Here is a 12,810-nt window from a genome sequence, read left to right as displayed (position 1 = left end):
GGCTGCAGTTCCTGTGGCAGTGGGTTGCCATGGGCTACCGTATGTAGCCAGCAGCCAGCATGAGCGGCCAGCAGCTGCAGTGAGCGGCCGTCCAGAAGCTGGCGACTGATCTGCCTCGCCCGGAGAGAGCACAATGATGGTGCCAACTTGGGCCAGTGAAGTAACGTCCTCCACAACTAGACTGAAGAACAAAAGGACAGCAACTTGTCTTCCCCTCCCCGCAACTCCCCAGTGCTGTTCCCATCCCCCAATTCCCCAGTAAAAATCTTTAAAAAAAAAAAAAATGGAAGAGCAGCAGTTCTCATGGCATTCCACAGATGTCACTGTGATGCCCAGGGCACCTCAGCTCAGTTTGGGAACTCTTGCTACAAGCAAAAAATTTAAATTGTATGTCCTATATAACTGTTAAAATTTGTGTGCGTGTAAACAAAGGCTGGATAGAAACACAAAGTAAAAGCAATAGTTTGACATATAGGTGATTAAAAAATATTTAAACCTTTTAAAATCATGTTTCCCTTTTGATTTATTTTCTGATTCTTGATCTCTATGTGCTGTCAAGGTACTTGTTCTTAGTTCCTCTCTATAGGAAAGAGCTGTAGAAATAATAAAAGGCTCCTTTTAAACTCTACAGCAATAATAGTTCAGGAAATTTTATTGGTGAGAACCTACCCTTTTGTGATTAAAATTAACTGTGTTCTCTTTTAGGACCATAGAGTGTTTTGGCTGATTACAGGAATCATGTTTATGGGAAGTGGCCTAATCTGGAGGCGTTTGCTGTCTTTCCTTGGACGACAGCTAGAAGCTCCTTTGCCTCCTATGGTATGAAGGGCCTGGGTCACAACAGTAGAGTAGAGTGGTCACAACCATGGGCTCTAAAGTCATACACCCTGGGCTTAAGTCATTGCAGGCTTTGTGGCTCTGCTCAAGTTATTTAATTTTTTTAAGCCTCTCAGTTTTCCCATCTGTCAGTTAAGTCAGTACTACCTGTTTCATAGTATTAAGTAAGTAAGAGTTAAGATATGTAAAACACTTGTTAGTCCAGTGCCTGGAACACTAAATAAGTTTGAAATATTTATTTTGTGTGGAACACTGTGACAAGGATTATACATCTAGACAGATGTTAGTAATTCTGGTGCAGTTTTTATCATAACCAAAATTGAAATGGAAAAAACATTTATAGTGTTCTCATTAAGAAAAGATTATTGTTTACCTTTTTTTTTTAATTGTTTCAGGTGTATAGAACAATGCAATAGTTATCCTTTTCACCCTTCACATAGTAGTTTACCTTCTTTTCTTACCTTTGTACTTGTGTTTTATACCACTGGAATAAGTACATACTTAAAATACTGACATGTGGCTTTGCAGTCTTTCCCTCAGTTAGTAGTCACATGGCTTTTCTTTTAAGGGCACAAACTAAAATTATTTTCTCTTCCTGCTTTATTTAGATGGCCTCTTTACCTAAAAAGACTCTTCAGGCAGATAGAAGAATAGAAATGAAACACAACTTCAGGCCAGATGGACTTGGATCAAGCAGAAGTGTCCTAACAAACCGTTAGTAACAACTTGGTGAAAACTAAATTTTTTTATGGTAGTCACAGGAAACTTCTGATACTGTTCATTATTTTCTTTTATAGAGTCAGAGACTTGAAAAAAAAAATCACTGATACTTACATTGTCTGATGGTAAAAATATGGCAGTATAATACTAGAACTTAACTGCATTTTCAGAATTCTAAGAACTAAAGTGCTTGCTCTGTAAAAGGCCAAATTTCTATTTCCTGCTAATTTAAACAGCTGTTTTTATAGACATGGGGCATGGAGAGATTAACACAAGAATACATTATCATATAGATGTTATTTTATACATATGAAGAAAAGTGCAATTTCATGCCGAACAAAGCCTGGAAGCTTGACAAACCCAGTTATCAGATCAGGTAGCCATAGCTCCTAGGACAGGGAATCATGTTCTTGCGAATTTCTGTACTCTCAGGTGACTGAAAAGCTAGCAAAATATGTATTAGCCTTAAAACAAAACTCTGGAAGTTTGTGTGGAAGTTTGTGCTTTATATCAGTCTTTGACATGGCCTCATTTTCTTATATTTGCCCATTTTTATAGAAGGTGGATAAAAAGAAGAAAATGGTAATTTAACATCATCTTTATATGGAATCCAATTAATCAAGACTTCACTTTCTTGACTCCTGAAACTATTTTTTCTTTGCTTGGCTATAATTAAAGCCTTTGGAAGTAGAGTTGAAAGAAGGTATTCCCATTCTGTTACTGTTTTATAGCTGCTTTGGTCATCCCGGATTTTTAGATTAGATGATTGTGTCACTGCAACCCCCAGAAAGGAAAATGTGTGTATAGCTCAGTTACACTCTGTATGCCCACTCCTCAGAAGGCTTCCTAAAACAGGAGGGTAAGAAACTCCAGTTCTGTGATCCCTTTTTGTTTTCACAACCAAATGGCTGATACGTGTGTCTCAAAGCTGCTATCCTTCACATCTGAACTATCTTTTTTATAGTTTCTGGAGGTTAGAGGCAGTTATGCAATAGGACATTACAGTTATACTTGCCTCTAAAAGTAGCATGCATGGAAGATTCCAGAGGGCCCAGAGCAACTTTTGTACTATAAATGTAGTTGTGATAAAAGCATAAATACGCATATCCTGATGATGGGGGGTTGGGGGGGGGGCAGGGGTGCACCTGATACCTTAATATGGTGTCATAGGAAGTTCAGGGGTCCATTTACCAAGTGGTTTGGTGATAGGAATAAAAATGGTATTCTAGCTGATTTGAAGGAAAATGTGAAGTTTTCCCCACTTTCATGTGTCGTTATGAGAAGCCATTAGAGGGAACCTGGCACAGCACAGACTGGATTTTTCTTAGAGCACTAAGGAGCATGCTTTATGCTTTATGGTGTGATGGTTGGCATGTGACTATAGCACTCTCTGGCATTATACATCTGTCCGATAATATGCAGATTTCACAGGGCACTCTTCTTTGGCATACCTCAAAGCACTGTGTTGCTATTTTTAGTCTTATCACTGTAAAATAGGTAATAAATATTACTTAAATGTGACAAAGAATTGGAACCCAGAGAGTAAAATGTGATTTGGCTAAGATCGGGCATAGGATAGAGTTTTGGTCTTTTTTTCCTTTTTGTGTTCGTTTGTGGGCTTGGGTGAAATAATTTTTTTTTTTGATGAGTCATGTCTCATCAATAAAAGGGAAATTAAATGTAACTACCTCACAAGTCTGATAAAGGTAATTTACTGATAGTTTATAAAATGCTCCAAAGTGATTAAGTCAAGTATGATTTCAAATGTTAGCTGTTTTGGTGATAGCAGGATGCTTCTTAAATTAAGTTTCTCTTAAATAGTACAACAACCTATGCCAAAAAAAATACAAAGTTCAGTTCTAAATTTTAAATTAAAATAATAGACTCAGCACATAAGCTATTCTTTGAAAGTAAGGTGATAGAATACCAAGCACTCAGTTATATAAGTAAGCAAGCAGTCATACCCACTGTTTAACATGTACACATGCAAGGACTCTTAACAGACTGTCTTTGTCTTTGGAAGGCCTCTAAGGAAATGTGGCAGAACAGATGTCATTTTTGGATGCTATTAACACTTGGTTTATTCTTGATAAACAGGCTGATAACCACTAAACAATATCACTAAAAAGCTATTTATTTTGGTGAGTTATTCCAAGAGTTGAACATAGCTTTGTTTTTCTGGAATTGCAATATTAAACTTGGGATTTACTTTAGTAATACCTTTGGAGGTGATCTAATGGATGGCGCATGGAACAAGGAACTCAGAGACCTCAGTTGATTCCCAAACTCATTTCAAGTCATACTTAATCTGTTAGGTCTGTCATACAGTAGGTCTGTCATACAGAGGCATCAAACAATTCTGATCTTTTAGCCTTGAAGAAAATTGTTACATAGATAATAGAAAGACAAAAATTGCAAATATGTTAATGTGTTCTGATATCTTGAAATAAAGGTACTTTATACAATTTAAGTAAAAATTCTGATTTGTGTTAGTGAGAGATTAAAACTACAAGGATTTCCATTTTGTTAAGCATTTCAGAACCAGTGCTTAGAATTATAGTTAATACTTAATGGAGTGAAAATTTAATTTATTGGGATAATACATTAGACTGTCGTGTTATTTTTCTTTTTCTGTATGCCAGGTTTTTACATATTTGTCACATACTTGTAGGTTAACTTTTTTTTTTTTTTTTTAAAGATTTTTATTGGGGAATTGGGGATTAGGAACAGCGCTGGGGAATTGGGGGAAGGGGAACAGACAAGTTGCTGTCCTTTTGTTCTTCAGTCTAGTTGTGGAGGACGTTGCTTCACTGGCCCAAGTTGGCACCATCATTGTGCTCTTCCCGGGCGAGGCAGATCAGTCGCCGGCTTCTGAACGGCCACTCACAACAGCTGCTGGCCGCTCACGCTGGCTGCTGGCTACACACGGTAGCCCATGGCAACCCACTGCAGCCTATGCTGTCGCCGGCGACTCATGGCAGCCCAGCTCCAGGTTGAGCTGTTCAGTATCTTAGCTGTAGAGGGCAGTATCACTGGCCCTCATGTGGGATCCGAACCGGGGCCCTCTGGCATCCCAAGCCAGCTCTTAACCACCACGCCACTCGGCTGGCCCGTAGGTTAACTTTTAACAGTAGGAGTACAACTTATATCAATTTTGAATATGAGGTTAGTATGGTATCCTATATCTTATACGAAAAGCTTGCTTCCAGCTTTATAAATTTTAGCCTTCCCCACCTGCTGCTTGCCAGCTGGTATTTTCAGTCGTTGAGAAAAATTAATCCTCAGGTAAATAATGATCATGTTTAATCATTGATATGCCCTATCATTTAGCGAAATATAACATAGCCATTTTATATAGTAATGGCAGTATAAAAGCATGCATCCTTCTGATAAAAAAGACCCAGTACTGAGAGAAACAGACCTTTACTAAAATGCAGTATCTTTATTAAAATGCTATATCTTCAGTTTGTTCTACACTCAGACTTCTCAACTCATAAATGAAAACAGCTAAGTAATTTATGGTTCCCTAAAAGTAAACTTCCTTTTAATTAAAAATAATTCTTCAAATAGGTTGAGCTGTAATTGTTGCCCAAACGAAACAAATGCTGTGTGTGTGCTTTTTGCTGTGCCATAGGGAGCCATGCAGCTAGCATACCTCCTTAAGAAAGATGAGACAGTTCCAGGAGTGGTCCAGAGGTGCTAACTAGGTATGTTCCCGTTTACGTTGTTTTCCTATAGATACCCAGTGCTCACAATTTTCACTCTAGCTCTTCCTTGATCTCTAATTTAACTTTACTCTTCAGCTGGATTCCTGCTTCCCTTGACCAGTCTCTAATCTGCCCCTAGAGAAGCTGAGAAGAGAAGGGCTCTTGTCGTTTGCTTTCTCCTTTTGTACATTTCACTAATGTCAGAAAAAGAGATTCTCCCTAATTAATACAGAATCAACTAGTTACAGTTTACAGATAATAATGCTTGCAAATTTTTGATGAAGCTGAAACCCCATGGTGCATTCCTTTCCCTTAAATGTGCCACACTGCAGGACTGGCAGATGAGACCCACTCCACCGGGACGAGCACAGAAAGCCAAGGCTGCTTCACTCCCCTCGGTCCCTCACTTACTTGATCGTTACTGTAAGTAGCCTTCGGCTCTCGGGCCAGGTCTCTCTCCTTTCTGCTCTAGTGCCGTCAGCACAACTTGTGGCATCCTAATGTCACGAAGGCCTTCTTGGGATAACTTAAAACTAGTGGAGAGTCACTAGGTTCATCACCTGTTAGAGCAGCCTTCTCTACAAAGCAAGTGATAAGTTTTAATTTTTATATTTGCCCTTCACTATATGAAACACTAAAAATGCAATAATCCTCATTAAGAAAGGACCAAATCATTTACAGGTGACTTTGGAGTTGTGAGGTCATCCCTCTCCCCCATACTTTTCTCCTCACTGTACTGTTCCTCCTGTTTGTTTTTTTCCTGTATGTTACACACTTTGTTTCACTCTGATTGGAATTGGTCAACAATTTTAAAAGGGCATTTTTAGGAGGAATAGTGTACAGAGGTTTTCCTAAGAGAACCAGAGAGGCCTTTCCAGTCATCAGAAAGACATAGGTATTCCAGTAGAACAGGAAAGAGGTTATACAGCAAGTCTAAGCGCAGGCAGTGAGTTAGGAAAGAAGGTTTAGGTACCAGGGAAGCAAACCTTAGCCGGTGACATGAATAACCAGAGTGCCTGCGATTTCACATACTTCTGATGTCGTCATAATTTCCTGATAGTCTGGCTGTTAGTGTATGTCTTTACTCCCAGGAGCCTCACCACCGTCTAGGAGGTTCTACCAAGGCTCCACTGGATGTGCCACTCTGTCCTTCAGAATTCGCACCCTGGAGATGACTCAGCACAAGAGAGGGCAGGGCACATTAGAAACAAAGAGCAAAATCTTTAATCTGAGCCTAGGCTGTAGACGTGAAGCGCCCCAGAGAGTCGGGCTCCCAAAGAACTCCTTCCAGCAGCAATGACAACTTGGTTCTGTAGAAGACAGAGAATTCATTAATTCATCATAACATTGAGTTCCTGCTCTAGTACAGGAGCCTGCAGATAGAAAGATGAATAAGACTTTATGGGCCAGACCCCCTGGCTTGAACATTTTCACCAAGTCTATAAGTGCCTGGGACAGGGACCAAGTCTCAGGTTGGTTTGTCTGCCTCTCCTGTGCCAGGGTGACACTGCTCATAACGCACATGCAGTGCTTCCCGCCCTGTCAGCTCTCGAGCTGACTGAAGGCGGCCCCACAAGAGGTTTCAGAAACCCATGCTTCAGTCAGTGGGGAGCCCTCCTAATTCTAGTTTACTATCAGTTTCATTACTTAATGCTCACATTTCATAGAAGTAAAATTTATTACTTGTCTCAGAAAAAAAGGCTACTGTGATCATCCTCATCTGTGTCTGTTGTTTAAAAATATTTATCTGATTTATCTTTATACTCAGAGTGCTTCAGTGTGTTCAATCCCAGTTATGTGTTGGGAAAGTAAAGAAATTTTAATATTGACCATTAGGAAGGTGAATTTATGGTGGTGTACAGAAAGGAATCAAATATAAATTATTTTTAGATACTACTCTCCTCTGTTGGTGTAAATAATGGTTATATGAGTATACTTTTTAGAAAATACATAGGTTCCTGATAATGTGTAATTTTTGGAAAAACGCATAAAACTTTAAATGCAAGCCAAGCTTATTATATAAACTATTCCTATGACCAGACCTTTTGAGAATCCTCCTACAAACAACAGTCAATCTCTTCTGTTGTGGTTCACCCTAAGTTTTTGTTATCTGGCTTGCTTGTAAATGGGTTAAAGCATGGGGCAATTCAACACAGTTTTCATAAGCCAAGTCGCAGCGCCTACCACAGCTTACAGACCTGGGTATGTGCTCTAAGATTTCGACTGGGTTCCCCAAGCCCTTCATCCTACAGTTGATACTTACTGTTCACACTGCTCTTTAGCACTTAATCCTATAATGACTTGCATTTTATTTAACTTCCCATGTGTATAAATCTTATTTTTTCTCAAGGGCAGAGACTTTGTCTTCTCTTTATACCTCTCGCAGCCTAGCACAGTTCTGTACAACATCGTATCCATTTGAATAAATGAATGAAAGCAGTGGTTTAGCGGTATATCATAAGATAAAACCCTTTGATCTTCTGTATCAAAATTCAAAATGCTCATACCCTTTGATTTAGCAGTCTTCTAAAATTTCACCTACAGGGATATTTGTACAATTATGTAGATAGTAAAAAAAAAACAAAATGGAAATAACTAAGTAAATGTCTATGAGCAGGTGAATCAAGGAAATAAAAGATGGTATCCAGACAATCAAATACTATGCAGCATTAGAAAGAATCAGATAGCTCTATATGTACCTGTCTGGAAAGAGGCAACACAGAGTATATGAAAGTGAAACAGTGACAAGAAGTGTGTATGTGTGTTTAGATGTTTATCTAAAGTCATACCAAAACTGAGCCCAGGAGAAAACACACCAAAATATTAGCAATGGTTATCCAGTATGGCAAGGGTCAGCAAATTTTCTGTGAAGGGCCGAGATGATACATATTTTGGGCTCTGGGACAGCCGTCTCCGGAGCAGCTGTTCACCTGCCGTAGTACAGTAGCAGCCGTGAAGACGTGAGCATGCATGGCTATGTCCCAGTCCAACTTCGAACACTCATAGAAAAGTCATGTGTCATGAACTTTCAGTAGTCTCCTTCCTGTTTTTTTCTGACCGCTTAAACATGTAATAATCATTTTTAGTTCATGGGCTACATATACAAAAACACGCAGCCAACTAGAGTTGGCCCACAGCTGTGATTGGCTAGCCCTGCTGCAGAGGGTGAAATTGGGGAACTTTTCTTCAAAAAAGTGATGGGAGTATGTGTGAATGTAATTCTTTGTGTTCCTCTATTTTTCAAATAAAAAAGAAAATCTGAAATATGAACAAAATGATATATCATCCCCAAATCCAGCTTTAGAACAAATACTAGAAGTACAGTCTCGGGACTTACCTTGTCCTTTGACCTCACAGTGATCATAGAGCTCCCAAATCTTGAGCTTGCCTGTAAAACAGATTCTGTTTATTAAGGTCTCTTGAAGACATACCATAATATTTTATGTTTGAAATAAGAGGAAAGGGCATTTTTTGTAGTTTTTCTTTTCTTCATTCCTTCAGGAGGTACTTACTTCAGGAGAAATCAGTACGTATTGGGCCTGAAAGAAAATGGTGAGAAAGGGAGACAATGTTATTACTGTTCATGTGGGGTTTTTTAACCAATTTTCATTAGACCCTTACAATCATATTTCTACATTTTTTTCAAGAATCCTTAAAAATGTGCATACCCTTTGATACTGGAAATTCCCCTTACAGGAATTGAACTCAGAAAAACAGATGTATAAAAATGTTTATAACATTTTTATGAAAATGAAAATTGAAAGTGGACTAAGTGACTAATAGTAATTTAAATAATTGTTAAACTATGGTTTATCTACAAATAAAGTACTAGGCAGCCAGTAAATATGTAAGAATGTAGGACAACATAGAAAAATGTTCTCATTATTTTGGTAGGTAAAACAAAATCAAGTTGCAGGGCAACCGGTTAGCACAATTGGTTAGAGCACGGTGCTCATAACTCCAATGTTGCCGGTTTGATTCCCCACATGGGCCATTGAGCTGCACCCTCCACAACTAGATTGAAACAACTACTTGACTTGGAGCTGTTCCCCAATAAAATTTTTTTTAAAAAATCAAGTTGCAAAATTGTATATGAAATCAATATGATCACAGTTGTTATAAATATATACACACATAGTGTAATGGTTAAGAGTGTGTTAGCATTAGCTTTTGGTTCAAGTCCTTACTGTGCCATTTCCTAGCATTATGACCTGGAACAACTTCCTTTCTGATTTTCAATTTGTTTTTTAATCTATAAATGGGCATAATAGTTACTTAAAACTTTGGTGTGGATTAGATGTATTTTAAGTTCTTAGAAAAAAATTCTAGAAGCGTACTACACATCAAAAAGTTAATAGGCATTATCTCTGCAGAGTGGAATTCTAAGTAGATGATTTTTAATTATTTTTGTACTGTTTTTTATTTTCTAAATTTTTACAATAAACTTTTATTAATTTTGCAAGTTAAAAAATGATTTTTTAATTTGAAAATATTGGGTTGCCGGAAAAGTCATGACACATTTTTGCAACGAAAAACATAGAAAAAATATGTCATGACTTTTCCAACAACCCAATAATAATGGCCAAGTGTTTTCGGCCCAGGAAACAAAGCATTGGGAGTTAATGAAACAGGAAATAGTAGGAGTTAATGAAACTGCCATGGCCTGTTTTCTTCTGCTGTGGGCTCCTAGCCAAGCAGTGGCAAGTGTGACCAAGGACTAAAGTGACAACAGGTCCAACTGGACGTTAGCTACAGGGGCAAATGCTGCAGAGATGCAAGAATGCAGGCAGATGTGCCTATAAAACATAGCCAAGGGATTGTGTCATGACCCCCAGGACTTTGAAGTTGCAGTAAAAATTGTAGGAATTCTACAGTGGACATGATTTAACAGGACATGATTTAACAAGTTATCAACAAATAGCTATCCTTTCCCAATTTTGTATGAGAACACTACCTTTTCTTCTGGACATGGAGACAGCCACGATTTGCATTTGCTTGTCATGTCGCCAAAGGTGGTATGTTTGCCATTATATACATAAACACGGCCATCTTCTCCCCCGATCAGCCCAGAGGTTATATCTGATATCCTCAGGGGAGCTGCCATGATGATTTCATCTGTGAACAATGAAACCAGCAGAAGGAAGTATCTAACTCCTCACTGTCATCCTTTCCATTGTCCCACCGCCAGATCCTAACCCAACCCCCCACACACACAAATAAAAGGATTTCATCCTTACAGAGGCTTTTGTTTCCTGTTTCATCATTCATCAGTAATTGATGTGACTCACATTACCACCTTCAAGAAGTACAACTCACTCTAGTACACTGGCTGTGGTCTTACCTGCCACAAAATCTGTCTAAAGGCCCTTGGGCCAGTGTGCTGTCAACTGTGAGGGCAGAGCCTAGATGACCCAGTTAGAGGACAGTCTACTGGGGAAAGGGACTCAGTTCTTGGCCAGAGGCACTGTTCCTTTCCTACCAAAGCCGTCATTATCCAGGTCACTCAAGTGCAGAACACCTCCAAATCGAGAGAAGCGGCGGTCTCCACTGAAGGTGCTGAGCAGAGAAGGCTGCAAGTCGAGCGATGACAGTTCATACATCCGAGTGGCACCACCTTGGTGCAACGTCATGGCCAGGAATCCCATTTTAGACACATCATCTGAAATAAAACACAGTACAGTTCCTGCTGCCATCACAAGAATGATGATAGGATGTAGAACACTGGATAAAATCCTTTTCTTGCTTCATGCTTCTATACCACAATTGACAGATCACTCAGAGTCACACAGGACAGATGGTTTTAGTGCCAGTCAACTCTGGTTAGGAAGGTACAGCTAGCTTGGGCACAGACCCAAACCCTGGATCAGCTCAGTGAAATCCCACCAAACAGGTGTTCAAATCTTGTCTTACCCCTCCAGTAACTTTTCACAGAACCATCTTTTTTTACATCACAAACTGCCGGTGTCACTCTCCTGACTTAACGAGGATGACAATTAAGTTTGCAAACTTATTGCAATAAAGTTGCTAACCTTTTTTGATATCAGAGGGATTATTCATTTTGAATTTGTATCAACTGAACAAACTGTTAATCAAGTTTACTGTTTGGAAGTGCTGAAAAGGCTGCATGAAAAAGTTAAACAACCCGAACTTTTTGCCAACAATTCATGGCTCTTGCATCACGACATTGCTCACACAGCACTGTCTGTGAGGGAGTTTTTAGCCAGTAAACAAATAACTGTATTGGAACACCCTCCCTACTCACCTGATCTGCTCCCCAATGACTTCTTTCTTTACCCAAAGATAAAGGAAACATTGAAAGGAAGACGTTTTGATGACATTCAGGACATGAAGGATAAAACGATGACAGCTCTGATGGCCACTCCAGAAAAAGAGTTCCAAAATTGTTTTGAAGAGTGGACTAGGCGCTGGCGTCGGTGCATACCTTCCCCAGGGGAGTACTTCAAAGGTGACCGTAGTGATATCCAGCAATGAGGTATTTAGTACTTTTTCTAGGATGAGTTCGCAAACTTAACTGTCCGACCTCGTACAGCCCTTTGTGTAAAGTGCAAATTCTTGGCAAGGCCTTACATATAGACCTACAAGACCTTACAGAATCTAACTCCTACTTATGGCTCCAGTGTTTGGGGCCACTTCCCCCTTCTCACCCATATGGCACCCATCAGAAATTTAAACCACAGCCCATTATATTTCTTAAATCTGGGCCTCTGAACATATGCTGTCTGTTTGAAATGGACACCCCTTCCCTTACACCCCTCACTCTGTTCTCATCCCTCTGCCGGCTAACTCCTGCAGAATTTGGCTCCTGTCCCCTCCTTTGGAAAGCCTTTCCTTACCTCCCTAGTCCAGAGTAGTCGCCACTCGCTCCCACGTGCTCCCGTGCCACACTGCCTACTGCCTGCCTAGTTCCATCACAGGGCAACACTGCTTTCTGTTCGCTCATGTTCCTGTATCATGCTGTCACTTCTGTAAGCGGTAGGACCAGGCAGGTTAGCACAAAACAGTGCATCGCTTGGTATGGTACAAGGACTGCATAAGTGTTTCGAAATGAATGGATTTTGAACAACTTCAAAACAAAGCTAGTTATATTTTTGCCTATACATTTAATCATATGGAACACAGCCTTGATTTCAGGAATTAGTACCTTCTCCAAAAACCAATAGCATCTATGGGTTGGGGTTGGTTCTCTGCGAGGTTTACTGTGAGCCAGGCAATGTGATGCTCTCGCATCAGTATCTTAGTACTGTGGGTAAAACCAGTACTGTGTTCATAGACAACCTTATGCCTTTTATTGCTGATTGTCAACTGGAAGTAACTGCTCAAAGCAGAACCAGCAATAGCAGTTAGAAATAAAAGCTCAGCAATCTGAGGCTCTTTAACATAAGGGTAAATAACCTGACCTAACACAATAACCCCCACAGGAACTGTTTTATCAAGTACAACCATTAATATTCAGGGTGAAAACCCAAAGTATCAAGAAAAGTTGAAAGAAAATCCTTATTCCCTTCTCATGCTTCCTTTCGGGAAC

At 39.6% G+C, this 12,810-nt stretch overlaps 2 protein-coding genes across 6 annotated transcripts in view; one reads left to right on the top strand and one right to left on the bottom strand.

Moving 5' to 3' along the window:
• MRS2 (magnesium transporter MRS2) overlaps positions 1 to 6,383 on the top strand; it is a 49,369-nt gene extending 42,986 nt beyond the window's left edge. For 2 of the 5 annotated variants that reach the window (XM_019668175.1, XM_019668169.1), the window contains 3 exons: positions 706 to 819; positions 1,446 to 1,551; positions 5,597 to 6,383. In XM_019668175.1, coding sequence (XP_019523720.1) covers positions 706 to 819; positions 1,446 to 1,551; positions 5,597 to 5,679 — 303 coding nt within the window. In that variant the 3' untranslated portion in view covers positions 5,680 to 6,383. Of the gene's footprint in view, positions 1 to 705; positions 820 to 1,445; positions 2,154 to 5,191 lie in introns of those variants that run through there. The other 3 variants (XM_019668171.1, XM_019668170.1, XM_019668172.1) reach the window with 3 other exon arrangements.
• Positions 6,384 to 6,470: 87 nt separating this feature from the next.
• GPLD1 (glycosylphosphatidylinositol specific phospholipase D1) overlaps positions 6,471 to 12,810 on the bottom strand; it is a 52,587-nt gene continuing 46,247 nt past the window's right edge. Inside the window, exons 19-23 of the mRNA XM_019668168.1 lie at positions 10,744 to 10,923; positions 10,219 to 10,379; positions 8,777 to 8,803; positions 8,602 to 8,652; positions 6,471 to 6,574 (exon numbers count right to left, since the gene is read on the bottom strand). Of these exons, the coding sequence (XP_019523713.1) occupies positions 6,488 to 6,574; positions 8,602 to 8,652; positions 8,777 to 8,803; positions 10,219 to 10,379; positions 10,744 to 10,923 (506 nt within the window). The 3' untranslated portion in view covers positions 6,471 to 6,487. The remainder of the gene's footprint in view (positions 6,575 to 8,601; positions 8,653 to 8,776; positions 8,804 to 10,218; positions 10,380 to 10,743; positions 10,924 to 12,810) is intronic.

This window comes from Hipposideros armiger, unplaced genomic scaffold, assembly GCF_001890085.2.
Source record: "Hipposideros armiger isolate ML-2016 unplaced genomic scaffold, ASM189008v1 scaffold_519, whole genome shotgun sequence".
NCBI classification, from domain to species: Eukaryota; Metazoa; Chordata; class Mammalia; order Chiroptera; family Hipposideridae; genus Hipposideros; species Hipposideros armiger.
This window is presented reverse-complemented; position numbering and strand designations above follow the sequence as displayed.